This window comes from Balaenoptera ricei, chromosome 8 (assembly GCF_028023285.1).
Source record: "Balaenoptera ricei isolate mBalRic1 chromosome 8, mBalRic1.hap2, whole genome shotgun sequence".
Taxonomy (NCBI): domain Eukaryota; kingdom Metazoa; phylum Chordata; class Mammalia; order Artiodactyla; family Balaenopteridae; genus Balaenoptera; species Balaenoptera ricei.
In genome coordinates this window covers 3,934,842-3,961,759 of record NC_082646.1, presented here as the reverse complement: position 1 = coordinate 3,961,759, position 26,918 = coordinate 3,934,842, and the positions used below count along the sequence as shown (strand labels likewise).

Here is a 26,918-nt window from a genome sequence, read left to right as displayed (position 1 = left end):
CCCCTTCCCAAGGAGTTTGCTTTCCCATATCCCAGAATACTTGCTCCCTGAGTCCTGGAAGCTGACCACAGGGAGGTAGAAAATCAGGATCAAATCTGGAGCTGCCGCCCAGTGACTGTGTGATCTTGCAAGGTCACCATTTCTCCCTGCCTTTCCGTAGAACGGCAGTGAGGGCACCAGTCATGCATGATTCCAGGATTGTTGTGAGGCTTGGGTAAGAAAACAGTTGTGAAATTACCCTGTACATTGAAAATAAACATATTAAACTATTATGTTACATTTCTTCCAACACATATAAACATAGACACACAGGGACTTCCCTGGTGGCACAGTGGTTGAGAGTCTGCCTGCCAATGCAGGGGACACGGGTTCGAGCCCTGGTCCGGGAGGATCCCGCATGCCGCGGAGCAACTGAGCCCTTGCACCACAACTGCTGAGCCTGTGCTCTGGAGCCCGTGAGCCACAACTGCTGAGCCCGCGCGCCACAACTACTGAAGCCCGTGTGCCTAGATTAAAACAAAAAACAAAAAAAAAAAAACCACAGTCTGCTCAGAGAGTCTAGCTAAAGCCTTACTGTTTTTTCCTTTTCAAGTATGATTAGACAACCAAGGACCATTGGACATTTAAAGCAAACCTATAGCCTAGAAGGGCAAAGACAAGATTCTGAAGATAATATAAAAACAAGCAAGTTTGTATCCTAAGAAAGAACAAGGAAGTAGTGCATTCATAAAATAGAAAAGACTGCTCAAAAAAGAACCATCTAAGGATAAAAGTCACTCTTGGAAATGAAATATATGATTTTTTAAAATTAAACAAACATTTGGGGACTTCCCTGGTGGCGCAGTGGTTAAGAATCCGCCTGCCATTGCAGGGAACACGGGTTCGATCCCTGGTCTGGGAAGATCCCACATGCCGCGGAGCAACTAAGCCCGTGTGCCACAACTACTGAGCCTGCGCTCTAGAGCTGCGAGCCACAACTACTGAAGCCCGTGTGCCTAGAGCCTGTGCTCCGCAACAAGAGAAGCCCCCACAGTGAGAAGCCCGTGCACCACAATGAAGAGTAGCCCCCTCTCACCGCAACTAAAGAAAGCCCGCACGCAGCAACGAAGACCCAATGCAGACAAAAATAAATAAATAAATTAGTAAATAAATAAATAAATAAAAACATTTGTTGCCTTTTTAGTAAATCTCGAGATCCGGTGATGTAAGTCCTCCAGTTTTATTCTTTTTCAGGGCTTGTTGCATTTCTATGTGAACTTCAGAAGCAGCTCATAAGTTTCTACAAACAGCCCGCTGAGGTTTTGATCAAGATTGTATTGACTCTGTAGGCACATTTGAGGAGAACAGACATCTTAACTCTCTTGAGTCTTCCAATCCATGAACACAGGATATTGCTTGATTTATTTCTGTCTTTTAAATTTCCTCTTACCAACGTTTTGTATTTTTCAGTGTACAGGTGTTTTGCATCTTTTGTCAGATTTTCCCAAAAGTATTTCATATTGTTGATGTTATTGTAAGGGTTTTTGGGGTTTTTTTTAGTTTTAATTTCCAATTGGTCATTGTTAATGTATAGAAGTACAATAGATTTTTAGATACTGATCTTATATCCTGCAACCTTGCTAAACTCACTTATTATTTCAATAGCTTTTTTGACTTACAAAGCTGCAGTAATGGAGACAGGGTGGTATTAGCATACAGATAGAAAAAGAGATCAATGGGATATAATAGAGTCTGGAAGTAGACCCGTGTATAAATGGACAACTGATTTTTGACAAAGGTGCAAAGGCAATTCAGTAGAAAAGGGATAGTCTGCACAACAGATGATAGTGGATATCCATATGTAAAGGGAAAAAAAAGAAAAAAGAAAAAAAAAGAACTTTGATCCATACCTTACACCATTAAAAAAAATTTTTAACTCAAAATGGATTCTACACCCAAATCAAAAACCTAAAACATTAAAACTACTGGAAGAAAACATAGGAGAAAATCCTTGCTGCCTTGGGTTATGTAAAGATTTCTTAAATACAGCCACAAAATCAGAATCCATAAAGAAAAACCTGATAAATTAGACTTTATCAAAATGAAAAACTTCTCTTCTTCAAAAGACACAGACAAGAGAATGAAAATCCAAGCCACAGACTAGGAGAAAATCTTTCAAAGTATATATATCTCATAAAAGACTTGTAACCAGAATACAGTAATAGGAAACTAAGCAAACCAATTTTAAAAGCTAGGCAAAAGATTTGAAGAGATAAGTCACCAAAGAAGATAAACAGATGGCAACCAAGTATCTGAAAAGATGCTCAACATCATTAGTCAGTAGGGAAAAGGAACTTAAAACCACAGTGAGATACTTCTATTAGAACAGATAAAATGTAAAAGACTGACCACATCGAGTGTTGGATAGGATGTGGACAACTGGATTTCTCACACACTGCTGATGGGAATGTAAAATGGTACAGTCACTTTGGAAAACAGTTTGGCAGTTTCTTAAAGAGTTAAACATACAGCTGTCATACAAACTTGCTATTCCACTCAAGGTATTTGCCCAAGAGAAATGAAAGCATATATCAGTACAAGGACTCATACAGGAACGTTTATAGCAGCTTTATTTGTAATCACCCCTACCTGGAAACAACACAAATATCCATTAACAGGTGACTAAGTAGACAAATTGTGTTATATCCATTCAGTAGGCTACTACTCAACGCTGGAAAGGAATGCACTGTTAATATAATAAACATAATAACACAGGTGCATCTCATATGTTGAGTGAAAGTAGACAGTAAAGAGTACATACTGTTTAATTCTGTTTATATGAAGTTCTAGAAGAAGCAAACTAATCTTTACTGATGGGAAGCGGATCAGTGGTAGTTTGGGGACGGGAAAGGGAATCGAGAAGGAAAGGAGGGAAGAGCCAGGAGGAAACTTTGGAAGGTGATGGATAGGTTCATTACCTTGATCATGGTGATAGTTTCATGGGTGTATACATATGCCAAAAATTGTACACTTTAAACATGTACAGTTTATTTTATGTCAGTTGTACCTCAGTGAAACTATTTTAAAAATTCCATAGAAGGTTTATGAGAGTAAGTTTTTTTAAAAATCCCAAAATAGAACTAAATGACAAAGAAATGTAAAATATGAGAGAGGGGAAAAAATAGCCAGATAGGCGTGTAGAGGATGTACTCCTTTAAAAACATTTATTTTATTGGACTAGAGTTGATTTACAATGTTGTGTTAATTTATGCTGTACAACAAAGTGACTCAGTTACATATATATATTCTTTTTCATATTCTTTTCCTGGTTTATCACAGAATATTGAATATAGTTCCCTGTGCTATACAGTAGGACCTTGTTGTTTATCCATCCTGTATATAATAACTTGCATCTGCTAATCCCGAACTCCCAGTCCAACCCTCCCCCGCCCCCCCCCCCCCCATCTTGGCAACCACAAGTCTGATCTCTATGTCTGTGAGTCTGTTTCTGTTTTGTAGCTAAGTTCATTAGTGTCGTATTTTAACTTTTTTTTTTATTTTGGCCGCGCCTTGTGGCTTGAGGGATCTTAGTTCCCCGACCGGGGACTGAACCCGCGTCCTCAGCAGTGAAAGCGTGGAGTCCTAACCACTGGACCACCAAGGAATTCCCATGTGCCGTATTTTAGATTCCACATATAAGTGATATCATATGGTATTTGTCTTTCTCTTTCTGACTAACTTCGCTTAGTATGATAATCTCTAGGTCCATCCATGTTGCTGCAAATGACATTAATTCATTTTTTTATGGCTGAGTAGTATTCCATTGTATAAATATACCATATCTTCTTTATCCGTTCATCTGTGAATGGACATTTAGGTTGTTTCCATGTCTTGGCTATTGTGAATAGTGCTGCTATGAACATTGGGGTGCATGTATCTTTTCAAATTATGGTTTTCTCCAGATATATGTCCAGGAATGGGATTGCAGGACCATATGGCAACTCTATTTTTAGTTTTTTAAGGAACCTCCATACTGTTCTCCATAGTGGCTGCACCAATTTACATTCCCACCAACAGTGTAGGAGGGTTCCCTTTTCTCCACACCCTCTCCAGGATTTATTATTTGTAGACATTTTGATGATGGCCATTCTGCCTGGTGTGAGGTGTACCTCATTGTAGTTTTGATTTGCATTTCTCTAATAATTATTGATGTTGAGCATCTTTTTGTGTGCCTATTGTCCATCTGTATGTCTTCTTTGTATATTTTGGAAATTAAGCCCTTGTCAGTCATGTCATTTGCAATAGAGGATATACTTTTAAGCTTTGGTGTTCTGAAATTTCAACATGATATCTTTTGTTATGTGTGCTTTTTCATTTATCTTTCTCACCATTCAGTGAGCCCTTTCAATCTGAAGAGATATACCTCTCTTTGGTGCTTGGAAATATTCTTCTAACATTTCTCTGATAACATCCTCTGCCAGACTCAGGAATTGGGCTCAGGTATTTATGGAAGATAGAGGTGAGACAGGGAAGGGCATTGTTAGAAATCCCCAGAGCCCCACCTTCATCCCAAACAAAACTACTCCTACCCATGAGTCCCCCATAAGGGATGGGAAATTGATTTCTCCAGACCTGAGGACAGCAGGTGCCAGAAGGCTGAAGTGAAGGGGAAAACAGTCACAGGTCTTTTCTCTCCCATGTTCTGAATGGTAGTGGCTGGGTTTAAATCACCCCACCCAGAAGATTAGAAAACTATTCTCTGCAGTAACTAAACCATCCCATAGAAAAGGTCTACACAGCCTAGCAGTTGGGAGTGCCCAGTGAAATATCTGGCTAGCCACTGAATTGTGGCCCAAGGTGAAGCCACCTGTGGACAAGCCATGCCCACAGAGCTTCTGAACAACCTTTAGGACTTCATTCCTAAATATGAGTAAACAGCCACACATCCTCAAGCATTTGAGGAAAGTCTTCAACACGAAAGAGAAGGTCAACAACAGAGAAAAGTTACTCAATAGAAATATCAGGATGAGAAGATTTTGCCTCCAAAATTCATAAAATAAGAAAGAACTCTTGGGCTTCCCTGGTGGCGCAGTGGTTGAGAATCTGCCTGCCAATGCAGGGGACACGGGTTCGAGCCCTGGTCTGGGAGGATCCCACATGCCACGGAGAGGCTGGGCCCGTGAGCCACAATTACTGAGCCTGCGCGTCTGGAGCCTGTGCTCCGCAACAAGAGAGGCCGCGATAGTGAGAGGCCCGTGCACCGCGATGAAGAGCGGCCCCCGCTTGCCACAACTAGAGACAGCCCTCGCACAGAGATGAAGACCCAACACAGCCATAAATAAATAAATAAATAAAAATTTAAAAAAAAAAAAAAGAAAGAACTCTTGGAAATGAAAGTTTTGATAGCAGAAATGAAAAACTCAATAGAAAGATTACAAAACAAGATGGATAAGTAAAGCAGAGGATCAGTATAATAGAACTTACAGAAAGAGAAGAGAGAAAATGCAGGAGAGGACATAATCTACAAAATAATACAAGAAAGTTCCCCAGACTGAAAGATATGAGTTTCCAGATTCAAAGGGCAGGTGGAGAGCTCAGTGTAGTGAAATTTAAAGACCCAATTCAAAGCATTTACTCAAGACTTTCAGAGAAAGACAACAAATCATGAACAGAAAATAATGGGGGCTTCCCTGGTGGCACAGTGGTTGAGAATCTGCCTGCCAATGCAGGGGACACGGGTTCGAGCCCTGGTCTGGGAAGATCCCATATGCTGCGGAGCAACTAGGCCCGTGAGCCACAATTACTGAGCCTGCGCGTCTGGAGCCTGTGCTCAGCAACAAGAGAGGCTGCGATAATGAGAGGCCCGCGCACCGCGATGAAGAGTGGCCCCCACTTGCCGCAACTAGAGAAAGCCCTCGCACAGAAACGAAGACCCAACACACCCATAAATAATAAATAATTAATTAAAAAAAAAAAAGTAGAGGAATTTAAACAAAAACTCCTAAAGAAACTCAAAAAAAAAAAAATAATGGATTTGTACTATTATCATATTTCTCCAAAGCACAATTAGAAGCTGGAAAACTTTGGAGCCTTCAAAATTCTAAGTGAAAATTATTTGAAACTTATAGTCCTATACCCAGCCAAACCATCAACAAACATGAGTGCAGAATTGAGGTCCTTCTAAACATGTAAAGTCACAAGAAACGTCCCTCTCTGGAAACTACTGAAGTATGTGTTCCACCCAAATGAAGTAAGCCAAGAGAGATGAAGACATGGAATCCAGGAAATAGGGGTTTTAACACAAGAGGGAGTTGGGAGTTCCCCGGTGGTCCAGTGGTTAGGACTCGGTGCTCTCACTGCCATGGCCCCGAGTTCAATCCCTGGTCAGGGAACGAAGACCCTGCAAGCTGTGCAGTGCGGCCAAAAAGACAAAAACAAAAACAAAACAAAACAACGACAAACCACACACACAAGAGGGAGTTGAAGGAACTTCCCAGGATGGTGGAGGAGGAAGTTCCAGACAGCAGCTGTGGGAAAGGACAGAGTGCCCCCAGGAGGAAAATGAAAGGAGAGGTTCTTTGACAGACTTTATATGTGGAAGATTCGAAGAACATTGCAGTGCTCTTAGATTGTATGGAATGACTTGGGTGTATGTTAAAAAGAAACCCAAGTAAATGAATGTTCACAGCAGGAAAAACAACTCAGTTGTAGTGAGAAGGAAACAGTAGTGAACAATATTTTCAAGGGCTAATAATGAAAACATACAGTATGGATATAATTTTTTTTTAAACTTTAGCCCCATAACTATTGGGAGGATGGGTGAGAGACAGAGAAGGAAGGACATCGAAATCCACCCTATCATAATAGGAAGTCAGCTGATTATATTTTATATAGATGAATCAGGAGTTACTGGCATTGGCATATTATTTAGAAATATGGAGACAAATTCCAGAACAAGCAGCTTGGAAACATTTTAAGTGCCTCTGGGCTGTGTTTTTTATTTTCTTTTTAAAAATTTATTTCTTTTTGAGATGTAATTGACATAATAAGATGTACACCATGTTGATTTGATACATTTATATATTGTAATATGATTACCGTGGTAGGGTTAGCTATGGGATGTATTTCTGTGTTTGATATTAGATAAAGTCACAAATATAACCAATTAGGAAACTAAAGTTAGAGAAACGAGTATCCAGATGTGGCAGGAGTGGGGAGAATCTTTCACAACAGTGAGTAAATAGGTAATGTTTGAATGTGACAAATCATGAAATGGCAGTTCAAGCACATCATTTACAGTTATGAGGTTAATACCAAAACACCAAATCTGTAAACTTAAACACGGCCACATCTGTGGAATTTGGGGTGGGGCTACTTACTGCTTTTATTACACACCCTGTTGGAGTAGGTATGAGGCAGTTAACCCTAAAAGGGCCCAGCCCGGGACTTGCCTGGTGGCGCAATGGTTAAGAATCCGCCTGCCAATGCAGGGGACACGGGTTCGAGCCCTTGTTTGGGAAGATCCCATATGCTACAGAACAACTAAGTCCGTGCGCCACAACTACTGAGCCTGCGCTCTAGAGCCCGCGAGCCACGACTACTGAGCCGATGTGCCACAACTACTGAAGCCCGTGCGCCTAGACCCTGTGCTCCGCAACAAGAGAAGCCACTGCAGTGAGAAGCCCGCGCACCACGATGAAGAGTAGCCCCAAGCCCGCGCGCAGCAACAAAGACCCAACACAGTAAAAAATAAAATCAATAAAATTTTAAAAAACAATAATCATAAATGAATAAAAGGGCACAGCCCCTCCCTGGGTTTAGGGCAGCAGATAGAGTGTGTGCCAGAGGGCGGAAAAGTTGCCAACCTGTCATCGCGTGCTGCAGACACCTCACCTGCCCGCCCGTACTCATGCCCCCCTCTTCCTGGAGACCCCCTGCCATCCTGTTTGTTGGAAGTTTTGTTTGTTTTTCATGCTCTTGGGTCTGAGCCTGGGTGTGGATTCCAGTAGAGACCTGGCCTTCTCAGCTCACCTTGGGGTCCTGGACTGGGAGACTTCAGGCTCAGAGCGGAGTGACTTGTCCTGCAGTGGCACGGCAGAGCTGCCCAGTTTACTGCCTTTTTACTTTTGGCCTGTTAAACATCGGTGGAGCAAGGGTTGGGGTTAGGGCGTACAGCGCAGCTTGCCCGAGGCAATCCTGGCCCTGGGCTGGGCCCTCTGTCCCCACATCTGGGCATCCTCCTGCGCCAAAGATGAGTCATGTAGCTGACAGCCTCAATGACTGGGTTCAGATGGGCTGTTCGCTTCCCTTTTATTGAAACTCACAACTCTTAAGCAGCACGTGCCTGGGGGTGCATGGAGGGGAGGCCACTGCTGCTTCCTCCTGGCTTTTCCTTCCTGGATGGAGCTGACAGCGTGCAAAGGTTCTGCCCGAGCCGGGCTGGGAGGCTGCTGAGGCCGGGGGTTCTGACCGGCAGTGCACTGATCTCTCTGTTCAGAACATGAATGGCTTTGAGGAAGGCGTGGAGTTCCTGCCGGCCAACAACACCAAGAAGGTGGAGAAGGGCGGCCCGCGGCGGTGGGTGGTGCCGGTAGCCGTGCTGGCCGGCCTTCTGGTGCTGTCCCTCATGGCGGGGCTCCTGGCGTGGCACTTCCAGCGTGAGTGGACCCTCCTCCAGGGGCCCACCCAGGGCCGCCTGCTGTGAGCGGGAGGGATGGAGGGTGCAGTTGGGGGGGAGGGAAAGGAGGGCTACTCCCACGGGGAGGTGATGGGGCTCAGGGCCTGCTCCCCTGGGGCGGCTGAGGGCAGCTGTGACAGTGGGGGGACAGGAGGGCGTGTGTCCCTTCCTCTGACCACCGTCCTTCGCTGGTCTCTCACAGACCGGAACGTGCGGGTCCAGAAGGTCTTCAATGGCTACCTGAGGATCACGAACGAGAACTTTCTGGATGCCTATGAGAACTCCAGCTCCACTGAGTTTGCAAACCTGGCCAAGAAGGTGAAGGAGGCGGTGAGTCCCATCCCTGGGCAGAGCCCAGGCCCTGCTGTCGGCTCTGGCACGTGCACCCTCGCCCAGCAGAAAGGAGGCTCCCCTCTGCTCCCAGATGCCTGGGCTGGTGTGTGATGTGGGCTCCCGGGCACCTGGGAAGGGGCCCCGGGTCCCAGGAGGGAGGGAGCAGCCTGGGTGGGGGGCCGGGGTCATGGGCGCTCTCTGGACCCCCATCAGCCTCCTCTCCTTCCCTCAGCTGAAGCTCTTATACAGCGGGATCCCTGTCCTGGGCCCCTACTACAGGAAGTCAGCTGTGACCGCCTTCAGGTGGGTGCTGGAAGGCCGGCGGGAAGGCGCTGCTGTGGTGCAGTGTCTGGGGCCTGCGGAGTCATGAGGCCGCGAGGTCCTGCCTAGAGAGCCAAGGCCCCAGTCCTTGTCCTGACTTTACGTCCAAAGTACTTTTGCTTTTGCTGGTCTAATTGAATCTTTATGGGTGCTGCGTGGCAGGTGGCATTGTCAGCCCCTTTCAAGTTCAGGAAACAGGCGCAAGGAGCTGTGCCTCCATGTGCCCAAGCTAGAGGTAGAACCCAGACTCCGTTCCAGGCTTTTTCCCGCTCCTGAGCCTGAGCTGCACTGCCCCCCGCAACACAGCACGTCTGGTTGGGCGTGAGGCTGTGAGAGGAAAGGGCCCAGGCCTCTGGCTCAAGGGGCCAGCAGGTGGGTGGGCGTACCAGAGCCTGGGGGCCGGCCCGGCCTGGAGAAGGTCTCTTGGTGAGGCCGCTCGGGAGGCTCTTAGTCCTGCCCCGTCTTCAGCGGGCGCCTGGGAGGGGTGGGCCCCGGCGCCTCAGGCTCGCCCTCTCTCCCCAGCGAGGGCAGCGTCATCGCCTACTACTGGTCGGAGTTCAGCGTCCCCAAGCACCTGGTGGGGGAGGCCGAGCAGGCCCTGGCGCAGGAGCACGTGGTCACGCTTCCACCCCGGGCCCGCGCTGTCAGCTCCTTCGTGCTGACCTCGGTGGTGGCCTTCCGTGAGTGCAGCGGCGCGGGGGCGGGCATTTGTCTGGCCTGGGGCAGGCCCTGGACCGTGGCAGGGGGAGCCAGCTCTCCCAGAGCCGGTGCCCAGGAGAGGAGGCTGCCTGCTGGCCGGGCACCTCCCTTTAGGGCAGTAAGGAAGCAGGAATAAGGAAATAGACATGTCAGTAAATGCTTTATTCTCCCTCTTGTTCTTCAGCCACTGACCCCAGAACAGTACAGAGCACCCAGGACAGTAAGTATGCGCCCTCCTCCCAAAGGAGAAGCGGGGGGATGTGGCCAGATGCCCCTCCAGTTGAGGGGGTCCCCCAAAGTCACATGGTGCTGATGGCCAGCACATCCCTCTGCCTCTCCCGGGCCATGAGAAGCCCGCTTCCCAGTCTCTCCTGGGTCCAGAGCAGCCTGGGACACCTCACAGGGGCCAGGCCTGGGTGCCTCGCCACCTCAGGCGGGGGTCCTGGTTGTTCCCCGCGTGGCCCTGCCCAGCTCTGCCCCACATCCTCTTGCCCCACACAGACAGCTGCAGCTTTGCCCTGCACGCCCGTGGCAGCGAGCCGACCCGCTTCACCACGCCCGGCTTCCCCGACAGCCCCTACCCGTCTCACGCCCGCTGCCAGTGGACCCTGCGGGGGGACGCTGACTCCACACTGAGCCTCACCTTCCGCAGCTTCGACGTCGCGACCTGTGACAAACGTGACAGTGACCTGGTCACTGTGTATGACAGCCTGAGCCCCGTGGAACCCCGGGCCGTGGTGCAGTGAGTGTCCCGGGCGAGTGGAGGTGGGCAGCGGGAGCCTGGCGGCTGCCCATGGTAGGCTGGGCCTCCAGAATGACTGCAGTGGAGGCTGGAGGTTCAGGCCACTGCCCACTTGCGGGCAGCAGGGAGCAGGCGTGGTGTGGTCCTCGGCCCGAGCCGCAGGGGAGCACCTCAGAGGTGACTGTCAGCCTTGGCAAGGATGCCGGAGGCCCACGGGTCCCTAGATGCTGGGCACTCCTTCACCTGTCTTTTACCTGCCAGAGTGGAGGTGCCACCTGCTGTTGTATTTTTCTTCCTTCCTTCCTTCCTTCCTTCCTTCCTTCCTTCCTTCCTTCCTTTCTCTCTCTCTCTCTTTCTTTCTTTCCTTCTTTCCTTCCTTCCTTCCTTCCTTTCTTTTTTTCTCTCTTTCTCTCCCTCTTTCTTTCCACGAGACTTGTGGGATCTTAGTTCCCCGACCGGGGATTGAACCCAGGCCATGGCAGTGGATGTGCCGAGTCCTAACCCCTGGACCGCCAGGGAATTCCTCCACCTGCTGTTGTAAATGAAGGTCTTGTTGTTACTCAGCGATAGTGAGGTCAACAGTTGAAAAGATAGTTTGTTACTCACAGTTCCCGAGAGGAGGGACCACACAGGGCCATATGGGGAAGCACCAGGGTCATCAGGAGGCAGAGGGGGCTGGAGGAAAACGTGGGCAAGAGCCTTTGTTGTAGATTCTCCAGGAAAGGCAAGGCAAGGCAGGGCAGGGGAGCACCTTCGGACCGGCTGGTTTGAATAACTCCAGCGGGCTCTGGGGCCTAGGGCTGTCTCCAGTCGTCTGGTACCTGGGTGATTAGGGCAGGTGGAGAGTGGCCCAGAGCAGGAGAACTCCACAGAGAAGGTGTTGGGGTATGGGCTCTGGATTGGTTAGTCTGCATGTGCAAGTCTCACCCTAGTCTTTACTGTCTCCAGGGATTGGCTAGCCTGGGGGGTGGGGCTGCCTTTCCAGGGTGAGCAAGCCCCAGGTATCAAAGCATCAGGGTTATAGTAAATAAAAAGGCATAGATAGCAGGTACACACTACTATATATAAAATAGACAAACAAGGATCTCCTGTAGAGCACAGAGAACTATATTCAATATCTCGTAATGACCTACAGTGGAAAAAATCTGAAGGAATATATCTACGTATAACTGAATCACTTTGCTGTACACCTGAAACATTGTAAATCAACTGTACTTCAATTAAGAAAAGGCATACTGCACCTGCTGAGGGTGCCGAGGTGAATCGGAGGCTGCCGGTGGGGGTGACCTGCCTTCACTCGGTTCCCCCTGCCGCTCCCAGCTCAGTGGACCAGAGCCTTCCACTGCTGTCTGTGGAAGACGTTTCACAACTAATAAGGGGCTAAACTTCAGGCCCAAACCAGGAGGGAGCCATCTGCCGCCACAGCTTCACAGCCAGGACTTCGGTCTAAACACCCTTTTCATGCAGGGTTTCTTTCTGTTTCTCTAACTGATTGACTGTACAACAAATGAATACCTGGTCCTGGTCGGCAGAGTGGAGAACAGACAAGTACGAAGAGGACAGACGCCACTCATAATCTTACTCTCTGGAAATAATCGCTGTTAAATGTGTGTTGCACATTCTTACAGAATTTTTTGCTATGTGTATGTTTGTGTATTTATTTAAAAATAGGATTATATGGTATACTTGGTTTTGTTATGTGCCTTGTAAAGATGACGTATGTTATGATGATCTTCCCAGGTGAGTAGTGTGTCTCTGACTGTCACTGGTAATGGCTGCAGGCCGTGGCGTTGGTTAGCGCACATGACACGCCCTTTGGCCGTGAGGCCTCTGGAGCCTGAGTGCTGAGTCTGAATTTCAGTCCTGCCACATTTTTTCTTTTTCTTTTTTTTTTTTTTTTGGCTGTACCATACAGCATGTGGGATCTTATTTCCCCAACCAGGGATTGAACCTATGCCCCCTGCACTGGAAGCACGGAGTCTTAACCACTGGACCACCAGGGAAGTCCCCTGACACTTCCCTGGTGGTCCAGTGAAGTGGACCACCACTTTTTTTTTTGAGGGGGGGGGAGATTTCATTTCTCCATTTCTTTATTTATTGACTCATTTAAATTTTTAAAAATTTTAAAATTTGTTTTAATTTTATTTTTAAATTTTATATTGGAGTATAGTTGATTTACAATGTTGTGTTAGTTTCAGGTGTACAGCAAAGTGATTCAGTTATACTTATATCTATTCTTTTACAGATTCTTTTCCCATATAGGTTATTTCAGAGTATTGAGTAGAGTTCCCTGTGCTATACAGTAGGTCCTTGTTGATCATCTATTTTATATAGAGTAGTGTGTATATGTCAATTCCAACCTCTTAATATATCCCTCCCCCCCTTCCCCCTTTGGTGGCCATAAGTTTGTTTTCTATGTATGTGAGTCTGTTTCTGTTGTGTAAATAAGTTCATTTGTATCATTTTTTTTTAGATTCCACATATAGGTGATATCGTATGATATTTGTCTTTCTCTGTCTTTCTTCACTTACTATGATAATCTCTGGGTCGATCCATGTTTCTGCAAATGGCATTATTTCATTCCTTTTTATGGCTGAGTAATATCCCATTGTTTATATGTACCACATCTTCTTTATCCATTTATCTGTCGATGGACATTTAGGTTGCTTCCATGTCCTGGCTATTGTAATAGTGCTACTATGAACATTGGGGTGTATATATCTTTTTGAATTATGGTTTTCTCCGGATATATGCCCAGGAGTGGGGTTGCTGGATCATATGGCAGCTCTATTTTTAGTTTTTTGAGGAACCTCCATACTGTTCTCCATAGTAGCTGTATCAATTTACATTCCCACCAACAGTGTAGGAGGGTTCCCTTTTCTCCACACCCTCTTCACCATTCTTGTTTGTAGACTTTTTGATGATGGCCATTCTGACTGGTGTGAGGTGATAGCTCATTGTAGTTTTGATTTGCATTTCTCTAATAATTATCGATGTTGAGCATCTTTTCATATGCTTTTTGGCCATCTGTGTGTCTTCTTTGGAGAAATGTCTATTTAGATCTTCTGCCCATTTTTTGATTGGGTTGTTTGGTGTTTTTGATATTGAGCGGCATGAGCTGTTTGTATTTATATATTTTGGAGATTAGTCTCTTGTTGGTCGCATCATTTGCAAATATTTTCTCCCATTCTATGAGTTGTCTTTTCGTTTAGTCCTGCCACTTATTAACTGTGCAATCTTGGGTAAGTTACTTCACCTATTTTGCCTCTGTTTCCTTATCTGTAAAATGGGGACAATAGTATTTAATGGTTGTTGTGACGAATACCTGAGTTAATGGATGCAGAAGCACTAAGGACAGTGCCTGGCGTGTTCCTAATAAGTGTTGGTAGTTGGTGCTGTTACTACTGCTATTGTTGCTATTATTTGGCCCATAGTGTGTTTAATGAGTCCTCTATTGTTAGGCATTCAGTGTTTCTGAGTTCTTGCTGTTATAAACAGAGACAGTCTTTTGAGGAGATCCTTACTCAGGTGGCTGGTTGCCTGTGTGGGGAGGGCTTTTGGACCCCACCCTCGGCCCTCTGCCGGCTTCTATGCTCTCGTAACGCCTGCCCTTCTGCCCCGCAGGCTGTGTGGCACATACCCTCCCTCCTACAACCTGACCTTCCTCTCCTCCCAGAACGTCCTGCTCGTCACGCTGGTGACCAACACCGAGCGCCGACACCCCGGCTTCGAGGCCATGGTCTTCCAGCTGCCTCGGATGAGCAGTAAGGGGCAGCCCAGGAGGGGACAAGCCTCAGGACCATGTCTGATGCTCAGGCTCTCCTGGTTGTGGAGTGTCTGGTGCCCAGGCAGGAGCTTGAGGGAGGCTGGCCAGCTCCTCAGGGCACTCGGCCTGCCTGGGTCCTTGGTCCTCACGCCCTCCCCCCTCCCCTTCCTTTCAGGCTGTGGAGGCTACTTGCATGCAGCCCAGGGGACATTTAGCAGCCCCTACTATCCAGGCCACTACCCGCCCAACATCAACTGCACCTGGAACATCGAGGTAGGAGCTGTGATGGGGGGGGGGGGCGGAAGCGGCTAGAGAAGTGGGGGGACAAGGGACAGGGAAGGGGAGGGAGGGGGGATTGCTCCAGGGCGGCAGGAGAGAGCACGATGAGTGCCTCCGGCCTCCCCTAAGGTGCAAGTATGGAGGCCGCGGGCGGGGCAGGTTCGGGCAGCATCCAGCAGACCTGGGCTCACACCCGCCTCCTGGCCGGCGCCTGACGTGATGGAGGGACCTGGGCCCGGGACTTCCCTCTCGGGCCGTGGCTCGCTCTGGGCAACGTGAGAGCAGGGGCGCCGGCCTCTTAGAGGAGCTGTTGGGACAAGGCCAAAGGCTGAGTGACGCTCAGAGGACGCGCTTGCTGGACGGCAGGAGACATGCGTCTTGCCAGTGGGGCCCCTCACCCCATCCAGTAGATGGTGGGGGAGGACTTTCCAGCCTTCTTTAGTAACGTAATAGTGTGTCTCGCCGTTTGCAAGTCTGGAAGGTCTTCCAAGCATGGAACCCGGATCCCTCCTGCCACGTCCTTACTGCCCCCGTGGGCCGGAGGGAAGAACCTGGCAGCCGTGCTCCCGCCGTGGTCCTGGCCCCATGGCCGCCACGGGCCACGCCGGACCTAGGAAGGAGCGAAGCCGCACAGACGATCAGCAGCGTCTCTCTTCCCAGGTGCCCAACAACCAGCACGTGAAGGTGCACTTCAAAGCCTTCTTCTTGCTGGAGCCCAACGTCCCCCTGGGCTCCTGCTCCAAGGACTACGTGGAGATCAACGGGGAGAGGTGAGTGTCGGGGGAGGGGGAGGGGGAGGGGGGGGGAGGAGGGCGCCCCAGCCCCGGGGCGGGTCCTTTTCCTCCCGCTGAGCTCCCTGCCGCCTCCAGGTACTGTGGCGAGAGGCCCCAGTTTGTCGTGAGCAGCAGGAGTGGCAAGATGACTGTCCGCTTCCACTCGGACCAGTCGTACACGGACACCGGGTTCCTGGCCGAGTACCTGTCCTACGACGCCAGTGACCGTGAGTGACGCGCTCCGGAGGCGGAGCCTGGCTGGAGGGTGGACCCGCGAGGCGCTCCCTAGTCTGCATCTTTTTTTTTTTTTTTAATTTATTTATTTTTGGCGGTGTTGGGTCTTCGTTTCTGTGCGAGGGCTTTCTCTAGTTGTGGCAAGCGGGGGCCCCTCTTCATCGCGGTGCGCGGGCCTCTCACTATCGCGGCCTCTCTTGTTGCGGAGCACAGGCTCCAGACGCGCAGGCTCAGGAGTTGTGGCTCACGGGCCTAGTTGCTCCGCGGCATGTGGGATCTTCCCAGACCAGGGCTCGAACCCGTGTCCCCTGCATCGGCAGGCAGATTCTCAACCACTGCGCCACCAGGGAAGCACTCTGCATCTTATTAGTACTGTGCTCTCCTGACTCTAGGCCGCCGGAGCCGGTAGGATGCATTATCAGTTGCTCTAGTAGCTTTCTGAGGAAAGAAAAGGCTACCTTAGATACACTTATGAAAAAAGGCTGACAGTGAATGCCGGCACACACCATGTCCTTTGGTCCCTGGGTGCGGCATCTCAGGCCGAGGACCCCGAGTTCCTTTGGTCTATTGTCCCTTTGGTTCTGCATCACTTTGAGAATCTGTGCTTGTCTCTGTGGCCTTTTAGCACCTGGAGGATTAAGACCATTCTGAGACACATTAGAACATACTGGGGCATGAATCATCACACTAACTACTCCTAGCGTCGAAAATTCTGTGATCTCTACGGAAGAGGTCTGGCAGTTTCCATGACCTTTAATTTCACTGTCTGCTGTGAATACCGGTTCTTCCACGTCCATGGTGATTTTTTTGTTAAAACCCTGCCTCATAGAATAACCTTTTGGAAGTCACTTTTACTGCACACAAACGTCCAAATTTAAGTTCCAATTCAACTACACGACTCACCGCCAGAAGTGTAGTTAGATGAACAAACCGCTTTGACAAGTGACTAAGCTACCTGTGCAGAGAAAGTGACAACGACCTCCTCTCCATTTTGTCATCTGCCTGATGACATCATTTGTCAGACACATTCCAATTTCAGAAACACCGAAATGTGGAGAATATCTTAGAATTAAGGAAAGCCGGTGATGGCGCGTGACACTAGGGTAGGACACGTACGTCAGCCATCCATCCGCAGAGCTGCTGCCGCTCCGAGTTGCTGACCGAGGACACGGGGCCGTAGAACTGCACGCGCACCCGCCAGCCTCTCTCCACTCTGCCCGGGGCTTCCCGGGGTTTGGCCATGGGGGGCGGGAGGGACCTCGACTGGCCCTCCCCCGCTAGCTGTAGGAGACCCCTTGTCACAGCTCAGCGGGCCTGGAGACCCCCAGCTGCAGCCTCGCTCCCCTGTGCTGGGGGCCGGGCTGGGAGGGCTTCCCTGGCGCTCAGCGCGGCCGTGAGGTTGGCTCCGCGGGCGGGGCGGGGCTGCGGGTCGCGGACTGCAGGCCTGCGCCCTCTCCCCGCAGCGTGCCCGGGCAGGTTCATGTGTAACACGGGGCGGTGTATCCAGAAGGAGCTGCGCTGTGACGGCTGGGCTGACTGCACCGACCACAGCGACGAGCTGCACTGCCGTGAGTCGGGGCTGCCAGACCCGGCACCCTCTGCCCTTGCTGTGCCCGGCTTCTGCCACCGACCCCGCGGCGGGACGGCCCGAGGCGGGGGGCGGTTGTTCCCGGCCCGGGGCGGACGACAGGCCTCCTTTCCTCGGGCTCCTGGGGGCCCCCTTTGGAGCAGGCGGTGCGTGGCCCCCAGGAGCGCGGTGCCCCAGCTCCCGGGCAGCGCGGGTGCTCAGTGAGCTTCGCGTCTAACCGCGGCCCCTCGCCCCTCCAGAGTGCAACGCCACCTACCAGTTCACGTGCGCGGACAAGCTCTGCAAGCCCCTCTTCTGGGTCTGTGACTCCGTGAAGGACTGCGAGGACGGCAGTGACGAGCAGGACTGCAGTGAGTGGGGGCGGGGTGGCGGCTGGGCTCCGCGCGGGCCTCTGCTGACCCGCCAGCCCCTGCTGAGCCCTCGCGCTTCTCCAGGCTGCCCGCCCGGGACCTTCAGGTGTAGCAACGGGAAGTGCCTCCCGCAGAGCCAGCGGTGTGACGGGAAGGACAACTGCGGGGACGGGTCCGACGAGGCCGCGTGCGACCACGGTGAGGCCAGGCCCCGCCGCCTTCCCTTGGGCGCTTGCCTGCCACACTCACGTGCAGCGGGTCCAGAGTTCAACACACACAGACCGCCCTGCACACGGAGTGTGAGAGAAAGGATGTCGGCGGGGCACGGGTGTGGATGAGGTGGCGGGCCCGAGAGGGGCGCGAGGGGGATGGACCATCAGCTTGGGTGTGGGAGAGAGATTGATTCCCTCCCCCTGCGTCCTCCTTCGTGAGCAGTGAGCACTGTCACCTGCACCAGACACACCTACCGCTGTCTCGACGGGCTCTGTGTGAGCAAGGGCAACCCCGAGTGTGACGGGAAGAAGGACTGTATCGATGGCTCGGATGAGAAGGACTGTGGTGAGCAGGGCTGCCGCGTACAGTTGTGCAGGTTGTTGACTGTGCAAGGCGCATGCGGAGGTGGGCGTTATGCCAGCGCTTCACTCACCCAGCTCTGCCTTGGTGAGAGGGTGTGTCTGCCTGGAGGAAAGGATCACTTTGCTGATTGGCACCCAGGCACTGCCTCACAGGCAGTTCTGGTCCTGGAGGCAAAGCCCAGGGCAGCTAGTACGTCAGGGCCTCTGTGGCAGGGCTGGTGTCCTGGCCACGGTGCTGGGCTGACCCCTGCTCTGTAGACCTGGCCACGGGGGCAAGTCCTGGCTTGCCTGTGCTGCCTGGAGGGGAGAGAGCACAGCTCCTGGAGCCCTCGGCAGGGTTTTGTCCCCACCCCGCCCATACTTTAATTTGCAGCCTCTTGTGTATATCAGAAGCGCTAGCCATAGGTTAGATGTGAGCAGAGCTGCAGCTGTTCGGTGACTTCACGTCACCCATTGCTCTCCCCTCTGGGAGCTGTGTCCTTCAGCATGCAACAAGAGAATCTGGGCAGATGACACCCAGATTAAATCTAAGCAAACCAGCAGATGTCTGAAGGCCCCTGTGCAGGAGCGGGGAGGTGGGGAGTGAGGGTTTTGAATTTGGGGGCAGGGAGAGGGCCCAGGTGGCTTCCCCGGCTGCGGGGCTGGTGCCCCACTGTGACTCCCATCTCTGCCCCTCCCAGACTGTGGGCTGCGGTCGTTCACCAGGCAGTCTCGGGTTGTCGGGGGTGAGAACGCGGACGAAGGTGAGTGGCCCTGGCAGGTGAGCCTCCACGCCCTGGGCCAGGGCCACGTGTGTGGGGCTTCCCTCATCTCCCCCAGCTGGATGGTGTCCGCCGCCCACTGCTTCATCGACCACAGAGGATTCAGGTACGCCACGGGCTGGAGCGGGGAGGCCTTGCGCCGGCCCTAAGTGGGGCGCCCCTCCGTGTTTCCTGGGGTGGAAAGGCCCTGTGTCTGTGAGTCGTGCCCAGGTGAGGCAGGGCTGGGACCGGAGGGGTGGCAGACCCCCCCCAGGATGGGGCTTAATAACAGTGGTAATAAAAATGAGCATTTATTGGGTGCCCCTCTTGTCCAGCGGGCCTCTCAGTGCCTCTCCTAACAGCCCAGGCAGACGGGTCTGAACACGTCCTCGTTTTACAGAAACGGAGGATCAGAGAGGTGAGGACATTTGCCTGAGGTGGTACAGCTTTTAAGTGGCAGAGCCAGACTGGGGCCCACGTGTGTGGATTCCGGAGCCGGTGCGGTCAGCCTCTGCACGGTGGAGACCCCTCGGGACCCTCTCATTCACCGCCCGGCCGTGGCTTGCCAGGCCACTGTGGGCGAGTTATTCACCTTCCTAGGCCTCAGACTCCTGGGTGCTGATGGTGACGCTGTGATTTTTACGCTGAGAGGTGTGAGAAGGGAGCGCGGGGACGCACCTGAAGCGCTGAGCCCATGCCTGGCGCACAGTAGGTGCTCAGCCCGTCGTAGCCTCAGGTCCACGGCAGACCCGAGCCCGGTGCAGGGAGGGGCACCAAGCATGCCACTGGGCCATGCCGGTCTCTCAGGGCGGGTGGGCAGGGCCAGGCTGAGCAGGAGCAGGTGTCCCAGCGCTGGGGCTCTTTGTGACTTAGGTCCAGCCCGCCCAGGCCCTCTGGCCATCGGCTGCGGGAGGGGGACTGAGGGGACAGCTTGCTCCTGGAGACTCGGGCACAGGGGTCCCCCTCGCCCAGGGCCTTCCTGCCAGGCGCCTGCCCTCCTGCCGCGGGCAGCTGCGTGGGAAGGGGACCCAGGGTGCCCAGGGTGCCACGTGCGGGCTGAGGACGGGATTGCTGACCAAGTTGCCCCTTGGCCAAGAGAGAGCGGGACCACCATGGACTTTCGGGACAGACAGGACCCATAGCATGACGTAGGCCTAAGGCTAGACACTGGGGCCAGTCAGACAGGTGCACGTGCTGGGGGTGATGTGACAGCAGAGGCCTGGGGGGAGTGGGGTCAGTGGTGGACCCCGGGCGCTGCTGGGCTGGTGAGGTGCAGCCTGGTCCAGCCTGCCCCCCTCTTCTCACTCTGTCACACTCCACTCCACTCTGGGCAGAAGCGATCTGCTTTCTTCTTGGGGTGATGGGAGCTTACTTAAGAATTTTTAGAATGAACTTATCACTTTGGAATGTGGACAAGTTGCAAAGATAGGACGCAATTTCCCCGTACCCTCGCCCGATTTCCCCGTACCCTCGCCCGATTTCCCTTGATGTTATCCTGCTGCTTTTGTCAGCACCGAGAAACTCACGGTCCCTTACTAGGAACTTGCCTCCGGGCTGCCTCGGGGCTCCCACTGGGCTTCCTCCCCAGGCTCCCTGGCACCAGTTTCACACCAGCATCCTTTCTGCTGCAGGAGTTTGTCCAGGTGCCCCCTTTGTGTCTGTTGTCCTGTCTCCCCAGTCTCCTCTGGTCCGGGACGATTTCTCAGTCTTTGTGTGTTTTTCGTGACCTGGACAGCCTGGAGGCCAGGGGCCCTGTAGAGCGCCCCCATCTGGATGCATCTGAGGTTGTTCTCGTGATTAGACTGGGGTCATGAGTGTTCGTTTGGAAGAAAGTCACGTTGTATCAGCAGGTAGATGATGTCAACGTGGCTTATCTCTGGTGACGCTCATCTCAGTCATCTGGTTAAGACGATGATGCCAGCTCTCTCCCCTCGGAAGTGTTTCCCCCTTCTGTACTCTATTCTTTGAAAATGAGTCAGTGTGGAATTGCTTTGTAAGGAAGCTTTGTCCCTTCTCTCCCATGTATTTATTTAATCATCTATTTATGTTTGTAGGGACTCGTGCATATATTTATATTTCGGGTTGTGATCTAATACCGTGTTGTTTACTGTCGCTAGATTGTTCCAGAGCTGACCACTGAGGGCTCTCCAGGCTGGCGCCCAGCTCCCTAGGACACGGCCCCATTCTTTTTTTTTTCTGAGCCACCTCCTTGCTTTCGGACGCCAGCTGGTGCTCTAGGCTCATCCTGTATCTTCCTGGTCCGGCCCCAGAGCTAGGCATTCCCTGAGAAGAAACCAAGATCTGGGTGCTCTGAACCCACGCGGTCGCCACAGTCCCCGTTCCTAGCCCCGTCTCCAGGGTGAGCTGGGATGTGCGTGCGCTTCCTGAAGCACCTGCCCCTGGGCCCTGCCCTGCTTCTTCCTCTTTCCCTTGCTTCATCTTTTCATTTCTCATTTCCTTTTCCTTCATCTTCCCCTGCTCAGCAGTCTTACTTCTGCCCATTAATGCCTTCAACAGCCATTGTTACCATTGGCACCGGGAGAGAAAGCTGAATTAGACTTGGTCCCTGCACTTCCAGACGTCCCAGGGTAGGGGGACAAGTCGCGATACACACGTGCACGTAGTAAGGGCTGTGCCAGAGCTGGGGGGAGGCTGCCAAGGGCCCAGTGTGTGGGTTAGAGCGCCCCTGAGGGCTGGGGCGGGTGGCTGCTGGAAATGCCTTTATGGGCAGGGTGTCTGGTCTGCTGTTGAAACGTGAGGGTGTTTGTCACTAGACCAGGTGACTCAGACCTTCCAGACAAAGGGAGGGTTGTGAACAGGGACAGGCAGGGGTGAAGTGTGCCAGGACCTGGAGTGCAGGTACTTTGGACACATTTCTGAGTCAGCAAGCGATCCCAGGGTGTTACCGAGAGGTGGCATCTCGTGGTCAAGAGCATGGGCTGCTGGGTTCAGACGGTGGCCCAAGACCACCCTGACTGGCTGTTTGGGGGATAAGATGATGTAACACGTCGGCCCCCAGAGAGTGCTTGGCGTGGTCGGCTGTGTCGACCTCTGCCGTTTGCCTTAGGTCTTGACGGAATGGCCGGGGTTTATCTGCAGGTGTTTCTTTGCTGCCGTCTAACCCATCGCTGCTGTGTTGCCTCTTAACGCTTGAGCCTTCACCATTCTTTCTGTGTTTGCTGTGCAGCTGATGTGCTTGTGACGACGCAGCACAGGGATGTCACCCATCGGCTCGACACGACCAGCTTTGGGGCTTTTTTTCTCCAAGAGGTCCTTCATGACCTTATGGAGTTTCCACACTTTGTCCTTTCTTTTCCTGCTTCTTTTTCTCTTGTTTGTGTTCTGGAAGTTCCAGGCCCTCTCTGGTGACTGACACTGAAGTCTTCTCCTCAGATTCCTTCTGCTGTTGGACACGGTACTCATCGGCGGGCTCGAGCACACGGATCACTCCTAAGCTGTGCTTCCCTAGACGTTCACGTTCCCCTTTCTGAGCCAGTTCCAAGTTAGGCGCAGCCATCATGGCACGTCTTCCCCAAGGACGGCAGGCGGCGTCTCCCAAGAACAGGGAAACCCTCCCATGTCACCGCCATACGGTTATCACATCCGGAAACGATCGCACTGATGTAGCACTGTTAGCTGGCACATGGTCCGCATTTCAGATTCCTCCAGTTCTCCCAGTATTTACAGGTTTTTGAAAAATGTAGGATCCAGTCAAGGGATATGCTTTGTTGTAGTCATTAGTTTTGACTAGTCTCTCTTTAAAATATAGAAGTCTCTCCTGGCCTTTTAATTTTTGTTCTTTTATGGCAGTACGTTTTTGAAAAGTCAAGGATGTTATTTTGCAGAATATCTCTCGATCTGGATGTTCCTGGTTGTTGTTTCATGATTAGAGTTAGGTTAAATTTTTTTCTTCTGGTCAGGAAACACTGCATAGGTGATGTGTCCTCAGGAAGTACATAATACCCCATCAGTGGGGGTGATTTGGAGAAAAGTCTGATTACTTGGTTAGGGTGGTGTCTACCAGTACTTATAAAGGTACTTCCCCCGTTGGTTATGAATCTTGGGTGATGCTTTGAATCAGTGTGTATATCTTTTTTTTAAAAATATTTATTTATGTATTTATTTGGCTGCACCAGGTCTTAGTTGCGGCATGCGGGATCTTCCTTGCCGTGTGCAGGATCTTTAGTTGCGGCACGTGGGATCTTTTTTTTTTAGTTGCCGCACGCGGGACCTAGTTCCCTGACCAGGGATCAAACCCGGGCCCCCTGCATTGGGAGCGCAGAGTCTTAACCACTGGACCAGGAGGGAAGTCCCAGTGTGGATATCTTGTTACCCAGTGGTTTTTAGCATCTGTTGATGATTCTTGCGTGTATCGGTTATTGCTGTGGTAGGTGTGAAATATGACTTACTGTGTCATTTCTTCTGTATTTATTAGCTGGTGTTTTTCTGTAAAGCATAGCTTTCCTCCTCTTCTTATAAATTATTTTGAGATTATTTTTTAGATTCAGGATAGATTCTCCTCCGCTCCTTATGTTCTTCATCACGTGTCGTGATTTAAGCCCACAGTTTATTTTGGTGTCCAGATGACCCGGATCTTGCCTGGTGAAAGCCTTGTCCTGCTGGCACCGTCCTTGTGCAAGCTCTCACTCACTTCCGGTAAAACAGAGTGTTCCTCGTTCACTCTGTGTGCTACTTGCTCCAGGCCTGCAATCAACCGCCTCTCCAAGGGGCCTTGGTCCCTTTCCACGGGGAAGGGTAGTTAGAGGCCAAGTTCTGGCTGCTGTTGGGGATGCCGCTGCGCTGAGGCCATCTTTCTGAGCAGCCGTGAGCTTTTCCTGCTCTGATGGCACGTCAGCAGCGTGGGGTTCTCCTCTCCTCCGCCTCTGCCTGTTGGTGTCTCCCTTTTCCCACGTGGGAGACTGGGCCCCAGCAACACCAGGGTCTTGTCTTTTTACTGGTTCAGTCGTCCAATACACAATAGTCAGAACTGCTGCACCATCCCGCTACCGACGACAAACCTGGTGACGTTCCATCTACTGCTCAGCTCCCCTGGTACTTAAAGTATGTACCGCTGTGTTAGAGACGTACTTGGATTGATGTGCTCCTTCCACGGAAGGGTAGATTAATGAGAAGGGAAATCTTTTTGGTAATGAGATAAGCGAGGGCAACAGAGCATCGTCCTGGGGTGGGCGCGGGCTCGGCTCGAGGGGCGCAGGGCACCGGGCTGAGGGCGCAGGCTCAGGCCTCCCTCTCCGCCCGTCCTCCGGCCCCCGGCAGGTACTCTGACCACAGCATGTGGACCGCCTTCCTGGGCCTGCACGACCAGAGCAAGCGCAGCGCCCCCGGGGTGCAGGAGCGCCGGCTGCAGCGCGTCGTGTCCCACCCCTTCTTCAACGACTTCACCTTTGACTACGACATCGCGCTGCTGCAGCTGGAGCAGCCGGCCGAGTACAGCGCTACCGTGCGGCCCATCTGCCTGCCGGACGCCGCGCACGCCTTCCCCACCGGCAAGGCCATCTGGGTCACCGGCTGGGGCCACACGCAGGAGGGAGGTGAGCGGGGGTGGGGGTGAAGCTGGGGTGAGGGGCCGACAGCTCTGCCCGCAGCCCAGCCGCTGTGGGAGGGGGTGCCTCGTGGCCGTCCTTCCGTCCCCCGCTTTCTCACACGCCTTCCCGGGGGGGTGTCGGATTCCTCACCCGACAGATGGTCAGCGCGGCCTGACCGCTCTGCCCGGCTGCACAGTGTCCCATCCTGGGGACGTGCCCTCAGGTTTTGGCCACGTGTGGGCCGCGGGCATCCGCGCTCTTTCGGGGGCTCCGCTGGTCGGGTCCCCCCGCTGACCGCCGGCCGCCCCTCCCGCCCTGTCCCCCCCTCCCCCTGCCTCCCAGGTATGGGGGCGCTGATCCTGCAAAAGGGCGAGATCCGCGTCATCAACCAGACCACGTGCGAGCGCCTGCTGCCGCAGCAGATCACCGCGCGCATGCTGTGCGTGGGCTACCTCAGCGGCGGCGTGGACGCCTGCCAGGTGGGCCGGCGGGGCGGCCGGCGGGGCTGGGGGCGGGCGGGCGGGGGCTCGGTGCCAAGGCCTGGTCTGCCCGCAGGGCGATTCCGGGGGCCCGCTGTCCAGCCCGGAGGCCAATGGGCGGATGTTCCAGGCCGGCGTAGTGAGCTGGGGCGACGGCTGCGCGCAGAGGGACAAGCCAGGCGTGTACACGAGGCTCTCCATGTTTCGGGACTGGATTAAACAGCAGACTGGGGTGTAGAGGCGAGGTGCCACCCCAGGTGCGCACGTGCGGGCTGAGGACGGGATTGCTGCCCGGACCCCCGGCTCGGCCCCCGGAACCCAGACTGGGACCTGATCCCCGAGCCTCTGGAGATGGAGACTTGCCCGCAGGCCTCTCACCCACCCCACACCCCCAGCTTCCCAAGCGGGGTCGGGTAGGGGAGAGGAGGGGAAGACAGGACGCTTGGCAGTGCCGGGGCCGGAGGCTTGAAGACACAGCCTCTCGGCCCTGGCGCCACGCTGGGCCAGAGGCTCTTTTCCTCGGATACAGGGAAGGCCGGCTTCATCTGCCTCGGATACAGGACCAGCTCTCGTTTGGACTTTGGGGCCCCTTGGGCGGGGCTGGTGGGGCACCACGGGCTCCCAGGGTCACACGCTTCAGGAAATCCAGGCCTGAGGGACCTGGAAGTCAGCCGGGTCCAAGGTTCGAATGTTTTACCGGCTCCCAGGGTGGGGTTCAGTGTGTATATTTGTGTGTATGAGTAAAACGCTTTATTTCTTTTTAGGTAATTTTTCTTTCTTACGGAGTTGATGGGCTCCCCTAGCCCCAGCAGCAAGAAACTGGGTTTAAATCCCCCTCAGCACAGAGCCTGGAGTCAGGCTGAGAGTGGGGACCACGGTGCCCTGTGACGGTCCCCAGGCCAGCGAGGGGCTGTGTTTCCTCCCTGACCTGAAGCTCCCCAGACAGGGCCTGGTGCCGGGACAGGAGGGGTGGGACGGGGTGCGGCTCCCCGGGATGGGGGAGGAGCGTTGTCCTGGGTGTTTCTGTCAGGTGGGGAGATGGTCACACGAATGCTGTGTGTGTGTGTGTACCTGTGCGCCTGCGCTTGCACACTCGGACACGAGAGTGTGCGTGAACTCACGGCTGTCTAGCGTGGGCTGAGTGGGTGGGTCCTGATGCTGCCGCCTCGCTTGAGGCTTCTCCCGTGTCTCGTGCTGTCCTTCCTCCTTTGATTTCTACTTAGTAAATTACAATGTTCTCTATCTTCTTGCTTGGGATGACTCAGAGGGACAGAGACGAGGATGTGGGGAGGGCTCAGGGAGTTCTTGAGAAGACGTTTGAGGGCCTTCTGTATGCCAAGGCTCTGTACGAGCTGGGGCTGGGGGATAGCAGCAGACCCAGGAAGAGAAATCAGATGGCCGTGTGAGGGAGGGTGGGTGGTCTTTGCTCATTGCTGTATCGCCAGCTCAGGCCTGGCTCCTAGAAGATGCTAACACATATTTGTTGACTGAATGGTCTTTGCTCTCTGTGTGTTTTGGAAACCACAGGGAACAATCTGGGCAGACTTCCTGGAGGAGGTGAGCTGCCTCTTTCATTTTAGCCTGAGTGCCTTACCCTCTGGAAGGAGGGAGAAATTTTGTCTTGACAGCTGTGCAAGCATCCACATTGGGTTTTCCTTCCAGGGAAGGGAAAGGGTATCATTTTTACCGAGGTGTGGGGAGTAGGAGAATGAAGGTGCCGTCAGAAGACCCTGTGCAGACGGCGCCGAGTGTAAATAGCTGGTGTGTAGGGAGAGGCTTCACTTGTGGTCTGGTTCCCAAGTGTGAGAGCCCCTCAGGCAGCCAGGCCTGGCCTGTG

The 26,918-nt window shown here is 52.6% G+C and overlaps 1 protein-coding gene across 4 annotated transcripts in view; it reads left to right on the top strand.

Annotated features, from left to right (window-relative positions):
- Positions 1-25,844, top strand: part of ST14 (ST14 transmembrane serine protease matriptase) — a 41,246-nt gene extending 15,402 nt beyond the window's left edge. For all 4 annotated transcript variants that reach the window (XM_059930022.1, XM_059930020.1, XM_059930023.1 and 1 more), the window contains exons 2-19: positions 8,477-8,636; positions 8,859-8,986; positions 9,222-9,292; positions 9,833-9,990; positions 10,194-10,229; positions 10,511-10,751; positions 14,376-14,515; positions 14,693-14,790; positions 15,457-15,566; positions 15,666-15,796; positions 17,267-17,371; positions 17,631-17,741; positions 17,826-17,939; positions 18,177-18,299; positions 18,997-19,183; positions 24,334-24,608; positions 24,945-25,081; positions 25,158-25,844. In XM_059930022.1, the coding sequence (XP_059786005.1) occupies positions 8,477-8,636; positions 8,859-8,986; positions 9,222-9,292; positions 9,833-9,990; positions 10,194-10,229; positions 10,511-10,751; positions 14,376-14,515; positions 14,693-14,790; positions 15,457-15,566; positions 15,666-15,796; positions 17,267-17,371; positions 17,631-17,741; positions 17,826-17,939; positions 18,177-18,299; positions 18,997-19,183; positions 24,334-24,608; positions 24,945-25,081; positions 25,158-25,319 (2,487 nt within the window). In that variant the 3' untranslated portion in view covers positions 25,320-25,844. The remainder of the gene's footprint in view (positions 1-8,476; positions 8,637-8,858; positions 8,987-9,221; positions 9,293-9,832; positions 9,991-10,193; positions 10,230-10,510; positions 10,752-14,375; positions 14,516-14,692; positions 14,791-15,456; positions 15,567-15,665; positions 15,797-17,266; positions 17,372-17,630; positions 17,742-17,825; positions 17,940-18,176; positions 18,300-18,996; positions 19,184-24,333; positions 24,609-24,944; positions 25,082-25,157) is intronic.
- Positions 25,845-26,918: the final 1,074 nt, after the last annotated feature.